The sequence below is a fragment of the Azolla caroliniana genome, unplaced genomic scaffold (genome assembly GCF_043228905.1).
Source record: "Azolla caroliniana isolate FFs.n. ecotype wild unplaced genomic scaffold, voAzoCaro1.0.p SCAF_1, whole genome shotgun sequence".
NCBI classification, from domain to species: Eukaryota; Viridiplantae; Streptophyta; class Polypodiopsida; order Salviniales; family Salviniaceae; genus Azolla; species Azolla caroliniana.
Window position 1 is genome coordinate 147,660 of NW_028230436.1, and position 26,519 is coordinate 174,178.

General features: G+C 39.4%; 2 protein-coding genes across 4 annotated transcripts; one reads left to right on the forward strand and one right to left on the reverse strand.

The window, feature by feature from the left end:
• Positions 1–9,247: 9,247 nt before the first annotated feature.
• On the forward strand, positions 9,248–12,058 carry LOC147868060 (uncharacterized). The gene is made up of 6 exons (XM_087314726.1): positions 9,248–9,620; positions 10,444–10,596; positions 10,736–10,829; positions 11,131–11,213; positions 11,297–11,450; positions 11,531–12,058. The coding sequence occupies exons 1-6, from the start codon at positions 9,369–9,371 to the stop codon at positions 11,764–11,766; spliced, it is 972 nt and encodes a 323-aa protein (XP_087170852.1). The 5' UTR covers positions 9,248–9,368; the 3' UTR covers positions 11,767–12,058.
• A 2,328-nt stretch (positions 12,059–14,386) lies between these two features.
• Positions 14,387–17,361, reverse strand: LOC147868061 (SPX domain-containing protein 2-like). Of its 3 annotated transcripts, none has more exons than XM_087314752.1 (4): positions 17,203–17,361; positions 16,706–16,967; positions 15,648–15,795; positions 14,387–15,304 (listed from the first exon to the last, which is right to left on the reverse strand). In XM_087314752.1, exons 2-4 carry the CDS (start codon positions 16,805–16,807, stop codon positions 14,865–14,867), a joined length of 690 nt encoding a protein of 229 aa, XP_087170878.1. In that variant the 5' UTR covers positions 16,808–16,967; positions 17,203–17,361; the 3' UTR covers positions 14,387–14,864. The 3 variants fall into 3 exon arrangements, with proteins under 3 accessions (XP_087170878.1, XP_087170870.1, XP_087170864.1); XM_087314744.1 differs by having other exon boundaries at positions 16,706–16,978; XM_087314738.1 differs by lacking the exon at positions 17,203–17,361 and having other exon boundaries at positions 16,706–17,183.
• Positions 17,362–26,519: the final 9,158 nt, after the last annotated feature.

The following is a 26,519-nucleotide window of genomic DNA, read 5'->3' on the forward strand; positions in this document are numbered from 1 at the left end:
GGTAGTTGGTTTGGGTTTTTTTTTTTTTTTTTTTTTTTGGGGGGGGGGGGGGGTGATGGGATAGATATGTAGATGGACGGTGTGGGTTTCCAAGTTTGATAGACCAAACCCTCAATTAAGCATCCTTTTTACACAGTACGTTATGGATAGCTTAAGGATTTCAAAGTCTCGTTGAAACCTTCCTTACTTGAAATTAAATCTATTTGTGTGTCTGTGTGGTTGAACTTGTATGTGTGTGATGACAAGCTCCCTAGCGCCTCTAACCAATTGTGATTCTTCCCTTCGTTCTGAAATGTCCCACTTAGCCATTGCAATTTGTGTTTATGGACAAGAGGCTTACTTATCATTCATTCTCTTCATCGCATGGAAGTCACCCTACCCTCTCTCGTCTTTGAGTCGTTCACTCATCGGATGCATCTATCACATAAGCCATATTTTAATTATTTTTGTGATCATAACTCGATATATGCATCATTTTTCTTCATCAAATGAATGATTAGTTATTAGCCATTTAGATTTGTGCCTTCACTTTCGAGAAATGTGAACTTAGAATTATGTGTTCTCTATCGAGTGGTTTGTCGTTCAGGAATGGTCTCGATTCATTGGCTTTGTAGCTCTTTTGAGCATGCCTCTATGGGAAAGCAAATTAGTAATAATATGCGTATATGCACCTTAAAACCTGAAGTGCATATGTGTACATTTGTTGGTTGTGAGGAAATTGCAATTGCTTGGAGAGGAACCACGTAGCTTCCTACAACAAGTTTCATTGCAAAGAAGAGTGCCTTGGGCAAAGTTTTACGTGGGCTATACCTCTCCCACAAAGGGTGTTAATCGAATCCCAATTGTTTAGATTCCAAAACACAGTGTTGAGGTAGGTATTCCAATTAATAATAGATGCATAATCAACTATAGACCACCTTGTTGCCTCGATGTGGGTTAGTCATAATAATGCCATGTCACATATTAAGGAAAGGAGAATACACCTAGACCGACAGCTACACATCCTACTTTACTAATGTGAGATTAACTAAGAATTCACATCCTCGATTTCAAATGTGAAGGGAATGGATGAGACCATTGGTCAAGATCAACTGGATGACATTATTATTGCATCACCAGAAGAACTTGTTAGTCATCCTTAAATCCATATACAAGTGATTCCTATGCAAACCCAATAACACCAACATCAACCCATCTTAGTTTTATTTGATATATATTTGTATTTATGCAACAAAGACAAGTTAGATTGTGCAAGTGTTTGCGTGCGTACATGAGAAAGAGAGAGGAGAGGAGAGGAAGAGACGAACAATACACGAGCCCGGCATAGACAATTTATTAACAAACTAGAAGATGATTCGTAAAGTTCCCTCTCAAAAACTAATACCCTTAGAACCCACCTAATAGTGCATGCTTTGTTCCTCGGGTCAGCGCAACAACATTGGCAAGCAAACAAAAGCTCTCTCTTGTCCCCATGTGCCAACCCACACTAACCAACATCCCACGTCAAGAGGCGGACCAACTCACACCGTTCCACATCCAACCCTTACATATGCATCATATTCTCACATGCACATATTTTAGCATGTGCACAAATTTATACAATGGAGACAACCTTTTTTATACACATTTTGTACACGCATACACATGTTGTATACATACGGGCATACTAGTATGCTTGTACATTTTAAATTATACCTACACATTAAACGAAACATTCACGCACACGACAAATAAATATTGAATCCTATTCATGTATGCCCTCTTTCGCATATATTATGGAGGTTTTTGGTTTCATGTATATAATCTCAAAGAGTCTCCTTTGCTCCTTGCCATTAACTTTAATCAAGCAAAGGATTAAACCGTAAACCATTAATAATCAATCAATTTTTGCAAGTCTATTCAATGCTCAATGAGCTAAACTTGGGCCACATTCTAATATCAAGCATTAAAATCATAATATCAACCCTAAACCATTAATAATCAACATCAAGCTAATTAAATTCAATATCAACACACTCCAACCGTAAACCATTTACATTCTAAGATCACATATCAATAAACATGTTCTAAACAAATTTTGAGAGATAAACCGATTCACTATACTAACCAAACCCTAAACAATTTCTACAATCACACTATCATGCTAAACCCTAAACCTAAACCCTAAACCCTAATATCAAGCCATAATATCACATTAAAATCATAATATCAACCAAAACCTTCTCCCAAACCCTAATCCCTCGACATGAAAAAGCCAACCACATAAAAAAAAACAGAAAATGTAGAGACAAACACATACCTGGGAAATAGTAGGGCACCGATTGCAGAAGTGATTGTTGGGAATGTTGATTCCAAGTCGCCTGAAGAAAAATCATTTCTCGGCAAAAAAACCTGTCAATCTCGTTTGAAAAATTGAGAGATAATGACAGGTTTTAGGGTTTTATAGTCATCGATTCAAAGGTTGGGCGACCACATACATTACAAAGGTTGGGCAACCACAATAGGTAGGTTGGGCAACTAGAATATGTAGGTTGGGTGACCACAATAGGTAGTTGGGCAACCTCTGATAGGGTTGGGCGACCAAGGACTCAGAGTTGGGCGACCTCTCACAACATTTTTTGGTTGTGCGTTTTATTATTATCCAAATCAGGTGGTGCAAATTGCATGCGCCATGCTTCGAGCAACCTGCACCATCCAAGGCCGTGATTCCCTCCCTAGTCCTATTAATGATTTGTGTCATAATAGACACGTCGGTATAAACTGGATTAATTTTTTTTCAAAGATTTTCCTCATTAGTATTAAGAAAAAACATGTGAATGCTACAACTTAAGCTTGTGTGCCTAAACGCTTACAATTTTCATGTACAATGATATACGATAATCCAAAGACCAAAGCTAGAACTTTGTAAAAGGTATTGAAATTTATTGTTGCACTCTGCCATGCTTCACTGATATTCAAGAAAGGGTCAATGGAAGTTGATAGTTCCATTGAGGCCCTTGAGTTGACTCTGTAAACAGGGGCAACTTTTTCCATAAGTGAAGGAACTTCTTCTTTCTATTGTTCACAATCTCTGGTGAACCCTACATGTTGTTATATTGGTCGCGGACTACTGCCAACAAGTTCTCCCATATCTAAAGCAAGACATCTAAGAGACGTTGATCTGTTGCATCATAACATCAATTGCATCGACATTTCCATAATGCCCATAATGTTATTGTAGTCATTGTTTTCCATATATGGACAGATCGCACCTACTTTCGAGGTTGTTGAAAGGGGCTAACTAATATCAATCTTCTATTATGTACCATCATTGCCTCTTGAACCGATGTTTGCCTCATACAACATCAAACTGGACTATAACACTCCCCACATCGTTGCTCCCCATGAAAATAGGCAACCAACATTAATTGTCAAAAATAACGAAAGCACTTTAATCCATACTTGTTGAGCTAAGGGACATGACCAAAGGGCATGCTTGGCAGTCTCCTCAGCTTCATGGCAAAAGTCACATTGTCGAAGATTGGATGTTACATTCCCTTTCAATGAGTGACCAACTGGTAAGGCCATATGCACTGATAGCCATCTGAAGAGAATAAATTTAGTTGCCCCCTTGAATGACCAAATCCATCTCTAGCAGGTTTTCAAATGCAAAGTTGAGACTCCCAACTAGTCCAATGTTTTTGAGTTGTTGGTATCCTTGTATTCAGAGAGAGAAGTAGTGCTCTTCCAAGTTTTACTGAGTATTGAAAGAAAGGAACCTTTATGGTCTGTTCCCCCAAGGAATGTGACCAAAACCAACCCCTCGGATCCCATGTTAATCTTGCAATCGGGTCTTTTGCATATAACCACAACATGTCACACATATGAGCAATTGAAGGATAGTGATCGAGCATCCATTTCTTTCCAAATTTAGCAAGCACTTTGACTGGTGCACTTTGCAAGTGTTGTAGATAACTACACTCAAAGGTGTTAGGTTGTAATGTATGATTATCTAGGACCTGACAATAAGAAGCGCACCCATTAGGTGAAAAACCCTTGACATCCATCAATGTGTCCTTTATGAAGCATCCAAACCACATATGTTCCTTCCTAGGTTGAAAGGTTGTAGAAAACGAAGACTATGTTGTTGATATGCTAGCAATCATTATCTTAGCACCATCAATAGATTGTAATCAAGTGCAAGACGATCTTCTTGTGACATTTGCTGAAATTGATTCCAAGTTCTTACAAATGCAGCACGCTCGTTCCAATTTCCCCTAGGCAAGGTGAGTTCTCAAGCCCAACACTTTTCCTACATTATCCCAAAATAAAGAATCGGCAAGAAGAGGTTGATTAAGCAGTGCATCCCACGTAGAAGGCATCATGTCTTAAGCAAAGATGACTTAATCACATCCCATGCCCTTATGATTCCTAGCAAAAATCTATTGGATGCAAGATCCCACCTTGGTGTTTGTACAACATTCAAGAATAACCATTTTTAAGAGGGTGACCAAACACCGCCCGTCTTAGGACTTAACTGCATCAACTAATGTAGAAATATCCCTTTCCAAGATTTTGATCCTAGCAGCAATCCTCTAATCACAAACTTAGTCAAAAGGGCTCTTGATTGCATTGAAGGATCTATCAAAGCCAACCCTCCATTGCTTTTAGGTTGGATTAACACATTCCAAGCAACTTTTGCTACTATTGTAGATCCCTGTTCCCCCCCCCCCCCCCCCCCGCAAAGGAAATTTCGGATCAAACTTTGCACTTTTGTTATTGCAGATCTAGAAAATAGCCAAACAGATGCTATAAAGCACATTGAAGCCAGCAATACAGAGTTTGCTACTACATCCCAATGTAGTAGTTTACATTTTATTGACAATAGTAATGGCGATAACATTGCTTCTGGCCACAGATCTATACCAACCATACATGCCAAATAAAGAACTGGTTCAACATGATGAAGCCATTAGAAAGAAGGACCTAGATACCATGCAGGGTGAGTTTCGTCACCTACCCAAAGTCCAAATGACTTGCTCAAGTTAAGTGATGCACCTGTAGCATCTGAGAAAACTTGCAAAGCATCTTGTGCCCGATTGAGATTACCAATCTCCCCATCAACATAAAGGGTCGTGTCATCTGCAAATTTGGCATCCAATATGATAGGTTGTGTAAAAGGTAATGCTATGCCTCTATACATGTTGAAGACTATCTTAGGTAGGAGGATAGGCTTCCCCAAACAAGATAAAAATAGAAGGGGCAAGAGGGCATCCTTGCCGAACTGACCTGGAAATAGGAAATAGTGGCCCATATCCTCCAACAAACAAAACGGAACTAGAAGCATGTCTATATAACGAAGAGACACCTTTTATCCATGCAACAGGAAAACCTAATCTTGATAGTATTGCCTCAAGAAAGTCCCAATCCACTTTATCATAAGTCTTCTCAAAGTCAAGCAATAATATTGCAAGTTGTTGTTTATTTGCCAAGTTAAAGCAACCATTTCCCAAAACAAAAAGACGTTATAAAAAAGGCTTCTATCTTGCAAAAAAACAGATTGTGTATCATGAATAATAGACGACAACACCAATCTTAGTCTGAGAGCAATGGTTCTTGACACAATCTTGTACACATCATTAATATTAAATTAACCGCTCTAATAAGTAGAGGACCCATAAAATCCCAATAGTGCAAATAGAAGCCAACACCTATTCCATCTTTTCCCAGACAAACATCCTTTCCTAAGGATTCAGTTGCAGAAAAAACCTCTTGTGGTGTGAATGGTTGCAATAAATGAGATGCCATTACATATGTAACCTTTTGTTGAACAATTGCAAGAACAACTTGTCGCTTGTAAAGACTATCTACCGAAAAAGATTCCGTAGACAACAACTGACGGTAATAATCTGAGACTATATCTCGCATCTCAGAGTCATCTGATGTATAGGATCCATCAAACAACTTCAAAGAGGTAATAGAAAGAGGTTTATTTTTCCGTTTAAACTGATTAAAGAATTCTTTGTTGACCCGATCCTACCTTTGTGACCAACGAGCAACATTATGGTAGTAAAAGAACATTGAGCGTTCCTCCTGCTTTTCTTTTAAAATGCTTTTCACTCGTTGCAAGTCACAACATAGCATAGATGAAGTTGGATACCTTTCCAACAGTTGTTGTATTGTTGCAAGAGCACGACGTAGGTTGGCAATTTCTGAATTGCAATGATAAATCGATGTTGCAATTATTTTTGTGAATGGAGTCTTTGTATCGAGTATGGCATAAACCATAATCTTAAGCATACACTCGTCCGAGAAGTTGTAGCTCGACCATAACTAGGTGATTGACATCCTATGATTATCATTAGATTACAATGAAGGACGAATATACAATTGCTTGGAGTATCGCCTCTTGGTAAATGTAACATGTAACTTTAGAGGATCATGGTCATAGATAATTGAGCTCGGAATAATTCCTACGGACCCACCTGCCTCCCAAAATACTCTACTAGCATAAAATCTATCTAGTTGTGACAAATTTGTAACCGTTAGACTCCCATTTGATCGAGAGAACTGAAGGGATCCTTGTATGCGTAAAAAAAAATGCACCTTCCATAAATCAAGCAAACCAAAGGCAAAACAAAAATAATCCCAACACTTAGCCTCCCGTCCTGAAATAATAGTACCTACACCTCCCAATCTATCAGCAACATCCTCAATCATATTGTAGTCACCTCCCACCAACCAGCAATCCGCTAAATCCGCATAATAAAAAAGAGATAACCATAAATTTGCCCTTTCTGACGCTGAATTGGGGGCATAGAGATTCATGAGGCCAACTTTTTGGGATCCTCTTTTTAAAATAAGGAATTGTGCTCGTTTATTCATAGTAGTAGCTGCTAACACGATGTTAGACTTCAATTGTTGTCTAATAGCAATGCATAATCCAACCTGACAACCATTAGGGCCAAATGCAGGAACCTAGAAATGAGTCCACCGTCCTGGTAAAATGTGTCAGGAACACACGCTCTGATGAACAACGCTCGACCACAACCGAGCTTAGAATCAAAACACAGAAAAACGGGAAATGAATGCACGACACAGTGAAGAGAAGAGTACACAGGATGTTTACGTGGAAAACCCAAACACGGGAAAAACCACGACAGTCCACTCACTGCTAACTATCACTATGTAACAAATGTACAATAGATGAACATAGAGGCAATGACCTCTTGTTCACTGTCTTCGCCACAGGCGGCGGTTACAACAGAGATACGAACTCTTCGTCTCTTTATCTCTCTCTCTCTCTCTCTCTCTCTCTCTCTCTATACACTGTTGCGCTCTAATCTTACGCCAACAAGAATGACAACAACTTTTTTTTTCACTAAGTTTGCCCTAAGTTATATTTATACTAAAATGATTTTTCGGCTATTTACAAATGTAGCCCCGATGGACTCTCAAAAACATATTTACGAATATGTCCCTTCATCCGGTGAGCACTCCTCACCGGGCCTGCATCATCCGGCGCTTGTCGGGCACTCGTCATCCGGTTCTCACCGGGTCTTTCGTTGCCGGGTACTCCACATCCGGTTCTCACCGGGTCTTCCGTTGTCGGGTACTCCATCATCCGGTTTCGGCCGAGGCCGACTTAAGTAACTGGATGGAATGCGGATCTATCTTTTGTGGGGAAGAATCTGGGTTCAGCCTCTGTTGAGGAAGGTGGGATGATGAGTGGTCCAAAACATTCACCTCATGTGAACGGTCTTGTTCTACATACAAAGCAGAATACCTATTTTGTAAGGGAGGAAATTCCTTTAGGCTGTTACTAGACACATGGTGAGGTTTATCATGAGATACTTGTGAAGGTGTCTTCCTACGCCCCACCTCAGTCCAACCATCAGATCTATCCTGAGACGACATTATATTTGTGATAGGGACATGTTTATCGATATCTTTAGTAATTTTTGGGCAAATTTTTGCCAAATGTCCAAATCCAAAACAATGAAAACATTGATTTGGTAAGCCCCTATACAATATTTTCTGAGAAAAAAATTCTTGGCTTGTATTGGGCAACAATATATTTGAGGGCAGAACTACGGATTTAGAAATCAATTTTTTTGCAGATGCAGCTCCCATTGACTTTTCTTCGATCTGACGGGGCTTATATAGGTTTCCAAAACCGTACCAATATTACCAGCAATTAGATGCACGAAAGGCATCCATTCTTTACGCAAATTGGGAAACACCACCATACATGTATGATATAAATCTAACTCATGAAGTACCTGATTTGCGGAGAAGTTGTGAATCCTTTTATGGAAGGAGACCCATCCTCCCTTGACTGCCACAACTTTCTTCTCTAGCAAGATCGACACCATTCGTTCCAACTCAAACTCTACCTGATAGTAATTCCGTCCAAGCATTTGTACATCTGTGATGTTATCAATCTCTTGTTTCAATGCTGCTTGCAACAATAAATGAAGGTCAACGCGTTGAGGACAAATGCCTAAAACATGTGCAATGACAATCCTCTTCTCTATACATTGTAGCTCTCTTACTACCTGTGCTCGATCCAGTTCTGACAATAGGCGCTTTACTGCGCTGTTCGAAATAAGCGAGATGTCCGGGTTCGCTACACGAGAGCCCCGGTTACACAATTCGCAACAATGCAACAACTGCTCCTGATTCGCAGGTGTATCGATGAAGACCGCCAGCTTTTCTGTAGCTATTATGGCAGACACAATAATCCCAAAACCTACCCTGACAGGATTTAAACACCCATCGACAACAACAGGTTGAGCGGCGGCAACATGCTGGATGGCGGGGGGTTGCGCGGCGGCACTATGGGTAGAGATGGGCTGAGCGGTGGCAGATGGAGTGATGTTTGGCTGAGCGACAGAAGGTATGGCTGCTGTAGGTTGAGCTGAGCGTTGGTAGGTGCTATAGCGTTCTTCATCGTTTTGTTGATTGGATGTCACTCATAGTTTATTTGAAACCTTCATTTTTTGTAGAGCAACGAAAGTGAAACTCGAAAGCTGACTATATACGCAATAGAAATTACGTGTGTCATATAAACTGAATTATTATTATGTATGCTACCTGTGTCATCACCTGTGACCTAAATAAAAACCCTAAATCAAATTCTAAAACCCCAAGCCTTCTCTCTCTCTCTCTCTCTCTCTCTCTCTTCCCTCTCCCTCAAATGTCCCCCACTTGCAAAGCGAATGCGAGCACGCCTTAAACCCTAAACCCCCACCTTTCTCTGTCTGACTGACTGACTTGACTGTGTTGTGTGCCTGTTTGTCTGTCTGTCTCTCTTCGCTTCTCTTCTCTTCTAAGTTCTAAGTTCTATCAAGTAGAGCAAATCCACATCCTTCTTCCTAGGAACTCTCATGGCATCTTCCCTACTGTCGAGGTCTCTCTCTCGCGTTGGGAGCCATTTAGGACTTTCGCCTGCATCCATCCCTGCCGGCATCAGACCTTCCTCCTCTTTCGCCTGGCACACTTCATCTTTCAGCACTACTTCAGACCCTGATGAGAGTTCCACTTCGGAAGCTGAAGCCGAAGCTGAACCCGAACCAGACAAGTATCACGAGCCTGTTGCCCTTGTAACAGGAGCTTCTCGTGGCATGGGTCTCGAATTTGTAAGTAAAATCAGTCATTTTCTTTATTTAGTTCGAGCTTCTTTGATTCCTGTGTAAGTCCTTCCGCGCTAGCAGGAATTATGATGTCAATGTAGTTTGCAAATATGGCTTTTGATCTGTCTGTTTTCTTGAAACAGTTTAAGTCTCAGGTTTAGCAAATATACTGCTCTTCTGAGGTCGTTTTTCTGAATGTCTGCCTACAATGATTTATTTGTACAGAATGTTTAGAATATTTTTGGTTGAGTCTACACTCACTGAGTCTGTTTTCAAAGCGGTTTGAAATCTGGATGATGTCGTATATTTCCTTGATGCTGTTTCCTATTGATTTGAATTGCCAAACGTCTGTATTAACTTTTAAACTGAGAGCACATTGGAGAAGTGCATGTTGTGACTGTAGGTAAAGCATCTGAGTTTTGTTTTGAATGTAATTTATCTTGATACAGATATGTATTATGTAGATATGGTTTTCTATTCTGGTCCGAGTTGATGATAGTCTTTGAAAACTAAAAAGTGGACCCATTCCCCGTAGGTGTATATTACTTGTTGTTTCCATCATCATGGAGTTTGTTCTTAAGTGGTCAATTCCTGATGAAATGACCTAGTGCATCGATGTTGTATCAATGAATTTCAAATGCTGAAACTTTATACCAAGCGATTGCATATTTCTGCACGCTATGTGCAAGTTTATTTTCTGGCATTTTGATTGGATTAGAATACTTCCCGATTGTAACATAACAATAATCGTGATAAAACTCTAGATTTTATGTCTATGTTAATGCCAATAAGTTTTCCTAGTTTGATGCCGATCTTGTTCCTGTTACAGACAAGACAACTTTTGGTTAAATATCCTGGCCTAGTTGTCTATGGAACTGCAAGGAATCCAGATGAATCAGTTGGACTTCAAGCTTTGAAACGAAGACATCCTGTGCGATGTGAACTTGCTGAAATGGATGTTACTAAAGAAGATACTATTGAGGTTAAACGCTACCTAATCATTTGCTTGCTGTGCATCTCTCTGTGAAGTATAAATTTGAGCGACAAGCTCATCATATATTTGAATAAAAGGTCACACCAAATGATGTTTTCCCACCTCATTTCTTCTAAATGCGCTTCAGGCTCTAGCAAAGGATATAGATGACAAATATGGACGCGTGGATCTTATTATTAACTGTGCTGGCTTACTGCATATACCCAATGAAATAAAACCAGGTATACTATATTATGGTTATCATCTTATTCGTTTCTTTGTTTCACAGTAGGGACAACTGCATTGCTATTATTACTATGGACATGAATAGGCCAAAAACATTGATTAAATCCATTTTGTTAAGGAAAATGAGCCTGGAAATGGAGATGGTGCAAGTTATTTTTTGTGATGCCTAAACGCCTTTCTGATTTCAAGAAACCCATGTGGCACTTCATGTCTCATTTTCCATAAAAATTTATATGTATTATTTCATGGATTTTGTCAACACTTTACCATATGAGTGGCGAATGTTTTGCTTTACAGAGACAATCCTTTCTCAGGTTGAAACTGATAACATGATGCGTGTATTTGAAGTCAATGCTGTTGGTCCTACTCTCGTAGCGAAGGTATGTGCTGCTCAATATTTCATTCGTTTATCACTCATGACACAAGCTTTATGATCAGATTTAAATTGCTCTTTCTTTTGCAGCACTTTTGGCAACTTCTAAAAATAGGTAAAGGTGACAAGACTGGAAGGGCTGGATCTGTTATTGCTCACATTAGTACACGAGCTTCGTCAATGAAAGGGAATACCCTTGCTGGATGGTATGGCTACCGAGCTTCGAAGACTGCTCTTAATATGTGTATGTCACCTGTCTTTCCTTCTTTTATTTGTTCCAAGTGTTTGTAAGAAATGATACTCAAGTCTGGTTTCCATTTGCAGTGGTTAAAACAATGGCGCAAGAATCAATGAGCCGAAGAGATCCGGTTATTTTATGTCTTCTTCATCCAGGGACAGTGAATACAACTCTTTCAAAGCCTTACTCAGCTGGGGTGACAAAGATGAAATTATTCTCTACAGACTATGCGGTTGAAAGACTTCTTGGAATCATTAATAAAGTTCGTCCCGAGGATAATGGCAAGTTTACATCATGGGATAGACAGGAGGTTTCATGGTGATCAGTCAGCATTATATATACATCAGAGGCTATGATTACTAAGATGAGGAGTGCAACAAGGTCTATGCTATGATCATGGGGATGTGATCTGAACTGATAGTCCAGATTGTTTTGTTAGATTAAGGTTAACATCTTTGTAAAAAGTTACAATTGAGTAATGGTGGATTCAATAACTCTGACCCAGAAACAACTATCTGTAAAATATCACGATACACAGATAGGAAATTTTATGGCAGGTTTGTCATTGGGATTGCAAGTGATTTAATTAGAAATGAGATATTGATTTTATGCTATTTCCTTGAATGGTGGTTAAATCTGCCTTTATGTGCAAACTTGTGCAAGATGATGGATACAATCATGTTTTTCCCCATGAATTAAATCCAAGCATTCAAGTCTCACTAGGTCATCTCGCTGGAGTTGACAAGCACATAATGTGCATTTATCTTTTGAAGACAAGGTATGAGCCATGCAACTTGGTCCTGAAGGCTTGTCACTGCTCGCTTGAGTGTGATAACAAAATTGCTCAATTTGGGACACTAGCTAATCCACATGTATGTGTATTGCTTGTTTTTTAAGAGATCTACTGGTGGTCAATTGCAGGAGCACAAGTTGGTGATGTCTTTGATTTGTAGGGGGCCATGCACGAAGGTTGCAAAATGGAGTTAGAACAGATGAAGAGACTACAAGAAAAGATGTCTTGAGACTGGAAAAGATGAGTAGAAAGGCAAAAATTAAAACCAAGTTGTTAATGATTAGTTAGAAATTGTCTAGAAAACCCTTGATTATGTTGTAGAGAAAACATGAGCATGACAAATGAGAATGATGATGAAAGAAAGCTTTGTTAAATTTCTTTCCCTTAGCAGTTATGCACTGAAATGGCTGTGAATATTGCTTCCCCAAGTAACATGTATGAAATATACTATCTCCACAATAGTGAGCAAGGGCTACTTCCATCTTGGTGTAGGTCGTTTGTTCCATTGTGTTGTTTTGTTCCTGGTCATTGAAGAAATAATGAACTTATTTTCCTAAATCATGGGACCAGACTCTTTTTTCAAGAAAATCTTGATTTTTCTGAAGTCTAAGATCATTTTGCTGAATGTTGTGGTTTGGGTGGGTTCATTGCATCTTGTTTGATAACATTCAAGAGTTCATTCTTTACATTCCATTCTTGTGAAAATAGATGATGGTATTGCGTCCTAAATGCCTAGGTTAACATTTTTTGTTATCCTAATTTGCTTGAAGAGAGGTCTACAAATGACACCTTTTGAATGAATTATCTTGTGGCTAGTTCACTTGCTGTAGTTCGATGTCTAATGTGAACTTTTGCTCCTCATCAAACATGGTGAGTTTGCCCTTGCAATTTGCTCCTTGGCAAAACATGGTGAATTTGACCTTGTTAAACATGGCCAATTGGAGCATAATTATCTATATATTGGACCAAAATTGTCCCGTAATTTAGAATCCAATTAAAACGAAAACTTATGGCAATTTACATAGATAAAGAAAAACTTTAGGGTATTTCAAAGGTTAACCATATTTATACACAAATATGCATCAAATATTGAAGCCTAAAGGTGATATACTCAGGGGGGAATATATTCAAGGAGAAGCGTGATTGAGACACCTTAATTTCCAAAAAGCTTGTACAAAGATGAGATCTATATTTCTGTGACAGAATATTTTGTAGCATAGTGCAGCATATTCCTATTATTACTTGGATATGTGACACATGCCAATAGCCCTAGTTCAAAAGAAAAACAATTGATGTCGGTGGCAATTCGTTGGTTGCAAAGAACTGGGTTGCTTAACAATAAATAGCTTAGAATTTTATAATAGTAAACAAGCACAACCCTGACCAAACACAAGTAAACAAAGAGTATGAAAATGTTTTCTGATTTCCAAAATTACCAAACTGTTTGAAACCAACTCTAAATGGTGCAAATACGAATAAAATAACCTCTTCTAAAATAATATCTTACATGCAAAACACAAAGAGATGCAGTTCCACATATTTTGATAACATTCGAAACATAAAAATAAATCTAATTTAGGTTAGAACAGGAATAAAATAAACTCTCTGAAAACAATTCAATAACGTTGCATAGTGAGATGCAGTGCCACATGTTCTTATAAGAACCAAAACATAGAAAACAATGATATATTTTTGTATATAAAGAAAAGAACGTTTTATATATGTCAATTGCCAAGTGAGTGATTGTAATTTGGAATGTCATTTGCAAATGTAAAGTGAATGCCTTTAAGCACTACTTTTTAATGAAACCCAAAGAACAAATCTCATTTATATCGACATATGTTCTTCATATTATTTTGAGTGTCATGCAAATAAATTAGAATAGTCTAATTAATAGAGTCAACAACCAGATTTTTAGTGATAATGCTCATAGCAACATAATTAAAGAGCAAGGGCAATCTTTTATAAAATTCTTTCAAAATTAATAAACACCAAGCCATTGTGCTACAAAGTCAAACGTTTTTAATCATTGAAAGCATGTTGGGGAAATTTCTCAGGCATTGGCTTGACAAAAAGAGTTATGAGTCATGAGAATGGCGAATGTTGAATGTGATATTCTCATTAAGGGTGATGTTCAGTTGGGAATATGTGCATGGATGGTAGGTAAATTTCATATATTTGATTTGGGGGTAGCCCCCTTGATGCTAAAGTTTATCAGCATTACGTAATGTCTTGGACATAAAACTAATTATTGACATAGTTGCAAAACATGGACTAGAACTGCATGTTTCATATTTTTTGCACCCTTCACAATTTCATTGACCTTGGTCAAAGCAATGTCCAGCAAGATCAAATCACTGAACAGAACATACTACACGATCTGATGTTGACACAGGAGTATTGTGATCAAATGGCCAATAATTTATGCTTCTATGCTACTTGCCACGTTCATATGGATAGAGGCCCAACCACAATTTGGGCGAATTGAGAATTGTTTCGAACTAAATTACACGATCCCACAATAGTGCACACTACTATCCATTCCGCACAGAGGTCAAACACAGTTGCAAATTCCATTCAATTTTGTATGACAATTTCTAATGGTGACGGAGTATGTTATGGTAGCTTTAGTATACCAGTGTAGTAACTGACTCACAATGTTGAGCAGATTCATCATGTTCTTCACTGTAGCCGAAAGGGGGGATAGAGAAGAGATTATAAGTAGAACTCCCTTTCCTGAACTCTTTCAGTATCTTCCAAGCAGCTATGGTGTTCTTCATCATCCTTTCCACATCATCATCACCTACAATGTTCATCTCTACCTCCCATCCAGGTGAAAATAAATCAAACTCTTGGTCATATCCAGTAGTCATTGCTTTTAAAGTTAAGGAGGTATTAGCTGATCTGGTCAGTGGGAATAAGGATTGCAAGGTCTCCTCACAGTCCTGAACTAATTTGGAGATAATATCAGTTGCAAAGAAAGGCTCTTGAAGGATGCTTTGAATGAATGGCATCCGCAAGACTCCACCAGTTACTTTATCATATTTTTTGATTATCTTCACAAGACCTGCAAGAAAAGACAAAAAGAATAATAAGAATAAGAACGCTAACAATTAGAAGGCATATTTGATTGCTTATTTTACATAATTGCATAAGCCTTTTACATCTTTAATTGATCTTCAATAAGAGAGGATAACGCTGATCATTAGAGCTCTCATTCTACACAATTGCATAAGCTTTTTAGATATTTAATTTATCTCAACAAGAGAAAATAATGCTATGCATTGTTCAACATGTTTACATAAGCCTTCTACATCTTTAAGTTATATTCATGAAAGATAACAATGCTATACATAAGAGTTGTAATTCAACAAAATTGCATAAACCTTATATCAAGCAAGAGCTATTACCTGTGTAATTCAAAGCACTGTAATTCTCCAGTAGGACCATCTCTCCATGAATGTTCACAATGGCCTTCTGAATCTCCATTACCTCAGCATTCGGTTCAAGACTTGAACCACGAGATTCTTGAATTCTTTCAAACTTCCCTTTTACATTCTGTGATGATAACAAACCCCTTTTATAAAGCCTAGAGATAATCAAAATTATTTTAACAGAAATTTGTCTGCCTAATGTTAGCCAGAGACAGCCTAGTCCACATTATCTGAAGTGCACAGCAACATTTTCTGAAATTTTAATTTAACCTATGTCTCGTTTAATTAAAAAAGAGAGACCTCACACATATCAGTAAGCAGTTCTGTCAACATTATAAGCAGATTTAGGTTATACAAAGCAATTTATAAAGAAATCCAAGAGATAATGCAGCAGCACATAGCTTCCAGAATATATGTAGATCACATCCTAAGGACAAAATATCAATTCCTCATTTAAGCAGTTGTATTATTTGGAATTTCGATTTTATTGAATTCTTTTAAGCTCTGCCATTTTGATTATATATGAATAACAAAGTTTGGGGAGGTGCCCTAGATTTAAATATAATGTTGCCTGCCAAAAATTAGGGAGATAATATGGTGAACACGTAGAAGATGCAGTCTATGGGGTATGATCCTCACAAAAAGGGACTTGAGGAGAGAGAGGGAACTCCATTATTCAGCTAAGGCAGTACTAATCTGAAATGATTCTCAAATTTCAGTGAAATTTTCTTGACAAATACGTAAGATCAACATTTTTTTTAGAGTTGCACGTTCAAGCAAGATTTCGTTGCAAGTTTGACCAACTGTTTTTTTGCAAGCAATATTGACCGATAAACATTCCCTTGTAAGTTAAATTTCCAGGTTTGATCAACATTTCTTTATGGTTATGCTTATCAATAAACATCTTTTGCAAGTTGAATAAAAATTCTTAGCAGGACTTTGTCTAACATTCTTTCCAAGTCCAACCATGATTGAAACGCAGATACAAGAATCTAGACTCACTCCAAAAGCAGCCTACATAGTAATAACATTACCTGGAGACGAATAACGAACTCCTCCTCCTTCTCCAGGAAAAAGCTATTCATCTTGTCGATCTCTGTGTTTAAAAGACCGATAAAATCCATACCTTGCAGCATATGGCTCCTCTGATCATGGGGATTCTTAGTGTGAAGATTTCTAAAGATTTCTTCGTCATGCGGAAGAAATGAAATGTGTTTGAGCGCTTTCTTGAGGCTTTTGTAGTCAATAAACTGGTTTCTCCACTGCGGAATGCTATCATCTAGAAGGCGTTGAAGCCTTTTACCAAACTTCATGATAATAGAAGAGATGAGAAGATGAATGAAGAAAATGCAGGAATGGAGAAACAGAAGGAAAGTTTCTTCAAGATTATCTTTAACGCTTCAAACAGATAGGAAAGAGGGAAGTTCTTCTCAGAGATTTACCTTAAACTGATCGAGATGTATATATAAATAGATAGATATCTGTGTGTAGGGGAGGGAAGAACCAAAGAAGCATGAAGAGAAGGATATACCTTGTGAGAGCTGATGGAGACAGGATTTGAACTGCAGGTTCGATGGAGTCTGTTTCTTCACTCAGGGAATATTTTTGCGCATATTCTCTTCTTCTTCTTCTTCGATTTGATTTGATTTATTTCGGAAAGGAAAAAGGCTTGCCTCACACAACACACTCTCACTTACTCGCTAATACTACTACTCCTACTCCTACTACTCTCTACTCACGAAACTCCATGATTCATCTCGTCTCCTCACTCTTCTTCTTTTTTGTCGAACTTGACTCTCAAGCCGACCCGCAACTTACGTGTGCTTGGCTCTCGGACTTATAATAGAACCCCATCCACACGTTGTTTGTTTGTTATGGAAGGAAGGAATGAATAGATTCACAAGGCATGTGTGCCATTATATACATACATGCATCTGTAGTGAGCGATTGATCCGTTGCAAACTACCCCAATCGAATCCCATGATTAAAAGAAATGGAAGGAGGCCAAATCTCCATTAGATCTCAAGTGACATTTCTCATCTCCCTCTCCTTCCAAAGAGTAGTTTTCTCTTAAGAGCCGATCCAATCAATAACACATAAGATTTCCTTATCTACATTAAGAATAAACTTTGTTGACAACATGTACTCTTTCTCCTCCCTCTGTATCTCCCTCTCATGTCCATGTATCAATATCTTATTGAACTAAATATTTAGGAGGACAAGACATAGAACTCAATAGCTTATTGGGATAATTTTGTATCAAGAGATGACATTGAACAGATAAGGACATCAACATGACATTAGGACTTTTTGTAAAATTGTCACTGCATCAAAATATGTTGGAGTAAAGTTGTAGTCATGGGACATATGTATGCCCAACGATTATCCACTTGTGCATTACAAGTTCCTGTTTATTGTTAGTGTGTCATATCCTACTGGGCTAGACACGTACTTAAATAATACACAGAACACTTAGGGATGTCCTCGTGTGCATTGCGACATGTAGGGCTATTGAATCCACAATGGGTTAGTGCAAGTGTAATGTTTTTTTTGCTTTAGGGAGGGAGAGGTTGGGTGGTGGAGGTCTGTCCACGTTCATTGTCCCCTCTTCTCCCTTAAAATTTTCAATGGTTACATGTTGGTGAATATTAAAAAGATTATGGTTAACATTTTGTAGCTTAATTCTCTTTATATTGTTTTAGCTCTAAGATATACATACCTAGTGTCTTTATAACTTAAGTATGCAATACTTGCGAAAGAGTGGGAGAGGGTCCTAGTTTGTCTTGGTATTTTCCCTTATCTCGATAGAAGCGAAACACTTGCATCCAAAGTGATACTCATCCTCTATCTCTACGTAACATAATCTACATATCCTTTCCTCTCTAACGACTCCATTAGAGCGACCATTTTCAACTTGAGAGAGATGGATGTAGCTCAGTTGGTAAGGTTGCCCAATGGAGACCAGGTGGTCATGGGAGAGATATATAAGAAGTATATAATAGAGAGGTGAGGAAGTTGGGTTTCAAACCCAGAACGCAGTGCTTATAATGCTAACAACTTACCACTAGGGTAAGGTAATAACGATAAAAGAAAAGGAGAGAGAAAGAGAGCCATTGTAAGTAGTATTTTTCACACACATTTATTGACAAAATTGTATGTTCTCGCCTAAAAGAATGACAGATATAGGCATGGTACGATTGCCCAATGGATACCATAAGGTCATAGGTTCAACCCCTACATTCCACATTAGCATCTAGTAAATTAAGAGATATGTATGGATGAATAGAGGTGTATAATTTGGGATTCGAACCCACAACATGATTATCATGGCTAGAAGAGGTGGCACATATTATCGTGATTGGATGTTTCTACTCGTATTTGGGGAAACATCATTAGCAAGCGCAGGTGCAAAGACACACATGAATAGGGACGAAGGATCGGTTAGTGGGCAAAATATAATGCATACAATCCTCAGAAAGGCTTGCAAACTCACAAGCTCCACAAACACAACAACAGAAGCCAAGTATATTGAGAGAAGCTTGGGACACCTCTTTCCACCGATGAGAAGGTTCATGGGACACAATAACAATAGAAGGCAAGGTACTTGGCCAAGACCATGATGTCACATACATTTATGCCAATATAAAGTCAAACTACTCTGAAAAGGCCTCCATCACTCCCCAATTTGCTCATCAACTTTTGCAAGCATGCAAAGATGGGATGGATGATAAAAAAAGATGACTTCCAACGACAATAAACGTTGAATATAATAGTTGTCTTGCAATTACTGCATGGCCAGATTGAGAATGTGACATCGAGGGAGGGGGGGGGGGGGGGGGGTACCTACAAGAATACCAGATTGGTTGTGGGTAATTTATAATTGCTTGCGGCTACTATCGTAACTGTTCGACCAAGTCTTCCTCGTTCCCAATGTATAGTTTTGAGAAATTATCTTGGGGTCTTTGCTAATGTGTTAGTTAGATTACCCTTCACGTAGAATATAGCATGATAGTGTTAGTAGTAGTTGTTTTGGGTTTCATGCCCTTCAATGTCGGTACTCGTAATTGTAAAGAATCGGGTGTGATTATGTGTAGTGGAAGTGAACTATGTGTGTGTGTGAGGCAAAGTGCTTCCGCAGACAAAAAGGCGGAAGAAGCCGGCCAAAGAAAAGAAGTGGTTTTCATCATCATGAAGGCCTTCATGCATGCATGAAGAACATGTTTGATGAACATGCCGATTCATCATGCTTGCTATTTAAAATACTCGTTAGGTGGTTCCGCTTTTGGGGAAGGCGTGCATTTCAAGCTTGCAAGGAAAATTGCCATTTCCAAGTTCAAAGATTGTTGCTTTAAAGTGGAAAGAAAAATGCAAAGCATATTCTTGCTAGTGATTCCTCAAGATTGTCGTCGGCTGCTTATGAGATTTGACTCTAGGTCACGCCTTCGGTTTGTGTTTCCGCTTGAAACATAATATCACTCGTTGTACTGGAACGGATCCCTGATAAGTTACATAATCCACTGTTAGCATAAAAAATTATAAACCCCTTGAAGTTCTGCTTAACTCTATTTCTTTGTGAAATCAACAATTGTGGCTTACACCCGACACGAGTCCCACCCATTCTCCCATCTGGCACCCTTTCATAATGTATCACTATTGGCAATGCCCACGACCGGCTAGGTGCAATTTCTTCCAAGCGATATACCATTCATTGGAAAAAGGCGAGAAAATTATATTGAGAAGTCGTGTAGATAAAGCCAACGCCACCACTTTGGAAGTCACAAAAAAAGAAGCAACAATTGGTGTGGGAGAGTCAGTTTTGAAAATAATATTTTCGAGAGAGCGAGGGCAAATGGATGTAGCTTAGTTGGTAAGGTTGCCCAATGGAAACCATGTGGTCATGGGTTCAACCCCTACATTCCACAGTGGCATCTAGTGAAATAAGAGATATCTATTGAGTAATAGAAAGGTGAAAAAATTGGGTTTCAAACCCAAGATGTAGTGTTAGTAGTCTAAACGACATACTCTAATTACGATAAGAGAGAGAGAGAACTGTATTAACATGACAACAAACAACCAACATCTTACAAAGAGAAGGAAAAGAGGTGAAGACTTAATTACCTACTAAATATGTGTCATATGACTTAATAACTTCTATCACAGTTAGTTTATGATACAAGGAGGTGGGATGTTCATACACTTGGGTATTTGTAGGTGTGTTCCCACACTAGGGAAATTAAGTTTGATTCTTAACACTCCCCTTCAAACGCAACTGTCGATCGTCGGATAATCGGCTTTGGGTCTAGATTGGTCTTCGAGTCGACTTTGGTAGTCGGATCCGCGGCCGGCTCACTCTGCTCCATCCAACTTCATGTCGGGTGGCAACTCCGTTTGACTTCATGTTGGATTGCATTGCGACTCCTTACTCCCCCTCAAGCTCGGTTGGTTGGCGGTCGAGAGACCTAGGTTTGTTGTGAACTGCCGCAGCTTGTCGGCTCCCAAGGCCTTTGGGAAGATGTCGGTCGTCTGCAGATTCATGTTGACGTGTTGCAAGTCAACGTATTTGGCTAGAACACGTTCTCAAATGAAATGATAGTGCACCTCGATGTGCTTAGTCCGACCATGAAAATTTGGGTTGCGAGCTAGGTGGATATTGCTCATGTTGTTGCAGTAGAGGAGAATTGGATCCTTGATGAGAACGCCCAGATCCTTCAATACTCTTTTCGGCCAAATGGCTTCACATGTTGTGACAACTATGCCCCTATATTCAACTTCTGTGCTAGATAGTGTGACTGTCGGTTGCTTCTTGCTACTCCATGATATGGCTCCGCTTTCGAGGGAGAAGACGAATCCCGATGTTGATTGTTTATTGGATGTGTGGCCGGCCCAATCGGCTTTTGTGTACCCTTCGAGTCGAATTGGTGTGACCGATTTGTAGAGGATACTGTAATCCGTCGTACCACTTACGTACCTTAGTACTTGTTTAACGAAATCCAGATGAATGTCACGGGGTGTTTGACAGGAACTGCAACGCTCCTTATACGCAACGCTCGGCCACAACCGAGCTTAGAATCATACACAGAAAAACGGGAAATAAAGAATGCACGACACAAAGAAGAGAAGTGTACACATGATGTTTACGTGGAAAACCCCAAACTAGGGAAAAAACCACGGCAGCCCACAAGCTGCAAACTATCACTATGTTTAAGTGTACAACAGTGAGTTCACAGAGGCAACGACCTCGTGCTCACGGTCTTCGCCACAGGTGGCGGTTACAACTGAGGCAACGAACTCTTCCTCTCTCGATACACAGTTACGCGCTCCGATCTCACGCAAACAAGAATTACAACTGGCACTAAAAGTTTGCCCTAAGTCATATTTATATTGATATGACTTTTCGGCTATTTACAAATATAGCCATGATGGACTCTCAGAAACATATTTACGAATATGTCTCTTCATCCGGTGAGCACTCCTCACCGGGTCTACACCATCCGGCTCTCCGTAGCCGAGTACTCCTCATCCGGTTCTCACCGGGTCTGCACCATCCGGCTCTCCGTAGCTGTGTACTCCTCATCCGGTTCTCACCGGGTCTGCACCATCCGGCTCTCCGTAGCCGAGTACTCCTCATCCGGTTTCGGCCGAGGCCTATCGGCCTCGGCCGAGTTTGTTCATCAACATTGTTCTTCTCCCTTCCCATCCGGAGGGACCTGTCTCCCAACAGTGTTTGCATCAATTGGCTAAGGAGGCCGATCGGGTAGTTGAGGTTGGGTCGAGTAATGGTGATGTTGAGAATCAAGCTCAACCTAGTCTAGTGTGTGAACACACCCTTTGAGAATCTATGAGCACTCAAAGGTCAAAGTCACCACTACTCACTGCACATTAACTATGTGTCATAGAATCATATTCTATGACACATAACTAATGAGTTCCATATTCCCCATGACTAATGAGTCTCCACATTCCCCAAGGTTCGAGAGTGGGCGTTTTAGTTAGTTAATGAAGAGAGAAGGTGACCTTATATAAAGCACCCTCCTCCTACTTTATAAGTGTTGGTTATTCTCCTTGTAATGCTATATCTTTGTACTTACTATTCTCCTTGTTAATATACATCTTGAGTATTCTACCTATCTTGTGTCTCTCTTCTCTCCTCGTTTACACACACACTGTACACATAACACACAAATCACACATCCTTAATCTCTTCTGCGGCATAGAGAATCACACTCGATTCTTTACATGGTATCACAATGATTTGGTAGCTCAATCTAACCTATCCTCGTGTGTTGTGTCTACGCTGACGATTCAAAGAAATCCAGCTCATCACTATCATAGTGTCGATACATAGCTCGTGTCGAAGAGAGAAGAAGAAGGAAGAAATCTTCATCGACATAATGAATACTCGAATGGGGAGCGCTCTCCCTAGAGAGAAGTTGGATAGAGACAACTTTGCATCTTGGGAGTACAAGATGCACCAATACCTTGTCAGCCAAGGCTATTGGGGCTACATTCAATGAGCACAAGAAAACAAACCTGACCCAAAGGATCTTGACTACTCAACATGGGAGCAAGCGGCGAGCCGAGTGATGTATTGCTTGGCAACATGTGTCCATGTCCACATGCTTGGCTACATTTGAGAAGCCACATCGCCGACGGAAGCGTGGGAGAATCTAAGAAAGATTTTCGCTGCCAACACAACCGCGAGAACGCTTTAACTCTGCCAAGAGTTGAATAACATCCAACAAAGGGATATGTTCATCACATGCTACACCTTGAAGATCAATGAGCTTTGTGATCCCTAGGGCTCCACTATATCTAAAGGCGTGTATCACGTGCGTGCATGACATCTTTTATAAACCCCTTATACGTATTTTTTTTACTATTTTAGATACCCTTCTATAAAAAAACGATTAATAAAAATACCCCTTCATGTCACTATATATTTTAATAACAACTCATTTAAAATGCCCTTACATAGAAGACACATGCATATTTTATACATGTGTGTATGTGTGTATGTATTGTATTGTATTGTATTGTATGTGTTGTATATCTTAGATGTATGGCATATGTGTACACATCTATGTGTTGTGTGTGTGTGTGTGTGTGTGGTGGCTCATGTCTATTTGCGCCTAAATCATAAAGAGGCATGGCGAGAGAGTCGTGCCACATAAGGTATTGGTCGCCCAACTAAGGGTGTGTGCGATTTAGATTAAAAAGTGGCATAAAAAAAATCTTGTTTTTGGTCACTCGACGAGTTACTTGACTCAAACGCAATCGCCTGGCCAGTCACTCGACTCAAATTAGGTACCCGAATATCTCAAAGGCCAACAAGTTACAACTACGGAAATGATAAATGAAAAGAATACTAAAAGTGAATGACCTAGTGATTAGAGCCATTCTTTATATTCAATAGGTGAAAAGTTTGAATCTTTGTTCCCTCTTAGTGAGAAGAGGGTTCACTTTGCTTATTGGTCAATTTTGGGGTCTTTTAGGTTTACTTCTTCTTCAACTTCTTTCTTTTTTAGGGTTTCAGCATTTGGTTTTAGGGTATGTAGTCACTTTACACTTCATTTACATTTAGGGGCACTAATAGTGCTATTGAATTCAATACCTTAATTATTAAATGTGTTCATTTTTTTACATCACAAGTTTGTAGTTGTAGGCACACACACATAGAAAAGATTAATTGAATTTTGAAGGACATAAGGGAAGTGGCTCGACTTGATTTAAGGGAAGGGAATGTCATGATAGGAGAGACTTGGGGATGCCATGGGAATCTAGCAACTAGCAATTGATTCTTGCATGTCTATATTTCAAGAAGGGAGAGAGACAAACATGGGAAGCTACAAACATGAATCAAATTTTGCATTGAACCTAAGGTTTAGGGTTTACTAAAGTGCTAAGGATTGTTTTACTAATAAAGACTCAAGAGTTCATTATTTGGTTTGATAGCTATTCTCTATTTAAACTTTATGAAATTTCATCAACAATCATTATGAATACTCCACCGCAAGAAGTCCCTTCAAATGCTCGATAATTACTCACATCACAACATATTTTAATGAGGAAGAGATTAATATATGTTGATTCAATATGTGAATCTTATCAAACAATATATGTGTTGCATGGGTCAAGCAACATTTGGCTTACATTATACATATCAATCACACTATTGGCAATACAACATCTCTCTCTAGCACACTGTTTCCTCATATTACATAGTTTGCAACAAACAAACACATGTAAAACCAACTTGCAATAATAATGAAACATGTTTCAAATCAAAACACCATTACACTTAAGGTTCAAATGATGTTTGAAACAAACAATTATTCATTAGACTAGAGGAAAGTAATGGAAATAGTTCTATATTACAACACATACAATTATTCATTTATCAATCAACTAGACTATCTTCCCCCTTTACAACAACCACTCAGAAGCTTAAATATGTTTAATATTTTTATTTAGTAGATCACCTCACTAGGTATCCTCTCCATATTTTAAATAGCCTTCAAGTCTAATGAAGTGTTCTTCATTTTCCTACTTTACAAATGTGACCTTCCACTTGTTACATATTCGTTAGTCTACGCAACAATCTACCTATTCTGGGCTTTAAATTGCTCTCTATGTAATTACTATATTGAGTATACAAGAGTTTAAAAGCAAACACATTTTGAGAAGCAAAAAGCAAACACATTTTGAGAAGCAAAACCATTTGATGTATCATTGAAAGTGAAACATGAATTATGTACCCAAAGTGTCATGATATGGCGAGACTCAAACCCATGACCTTATGGTATATGGGTCAAGCTCTTAACCATCACACCATCATATTTATTTCCAATCCGTGGTCGATCAATGCCACCACCGGCTCCTGCACATCACTGATCCGGATTGGTGTCTCCATCATAGCCATTGCCTAGTGCGGTTTCATGTAGTGACTTCTGACATTTTGTTCCTTGGTCACCACCTCGTCGATATGGGCTGCTTTTACCTCGATCGGCTTCTCCGGCTCCGGCTCCGAAGAAAGTCACTTTCTTTTCACGAGGTCGACTATAGAATCGTGGAACTGCTTCCTAGCAATCCCCAACACCTCCCTAGGGATCGACCCCTCCAGCTTTTCCGGGCTATTTGTCTTCAACCAAAACTTCGTAGTTCTTGCACGCGGCTTCCACAAAGTTGGTTTTCTCCTTTACCAGATCGATCCAACCGGTGACCTCTTGGACCCTCCTCTCCGCACAGTCCGCGTCCTCCTTCACCAACTTCTTTCTAGAGAACCCTTCTAGGCACCACCGGCCAGAATCCGGTGTCTTTCGTCGTCTTGCCGTTCTCCCCTCCAACCCGAATATCGGCCGATGCCGAATAACGGAGGGTCTCGGCATGTCGCGTCACAACCTCCTCCATCAGCCTTTTCATTCTACCCCGACCGATTTTTATTTCCAGGGGCCTTCACATGTCGTTCGCATGCACCCAATTGTTCCAAAGGTACACCACATTGCTCTTAAGTGCGTCAGCGGAGTCAACGTAGTCTCTCTGCATGTATCTGACACCGTCGCACCACATGCACCTGAGGTAGTTCAGCGTTGGTCACGCAACTGACCCCTGCCATCCCTCCAAGCTTGCGTAATCTGAAGATCACCCACCATCTTGGTCAACTCCTCTAGGGATGTGCCCCCGGATGGTCCAACGACTATGTTGGCCAGAGCCACGCCCGACTCAAGCCACTGTCTTGTCTGTTATGTTCGAGTCGGGATTGGTTCCTCCAACCTCTTGGCAATAGGGCCGGTTGTCGACTCCCCCGCATCGTTCCATTCTTGCCATTTGTCGAAACGGTTGCAAACTCTC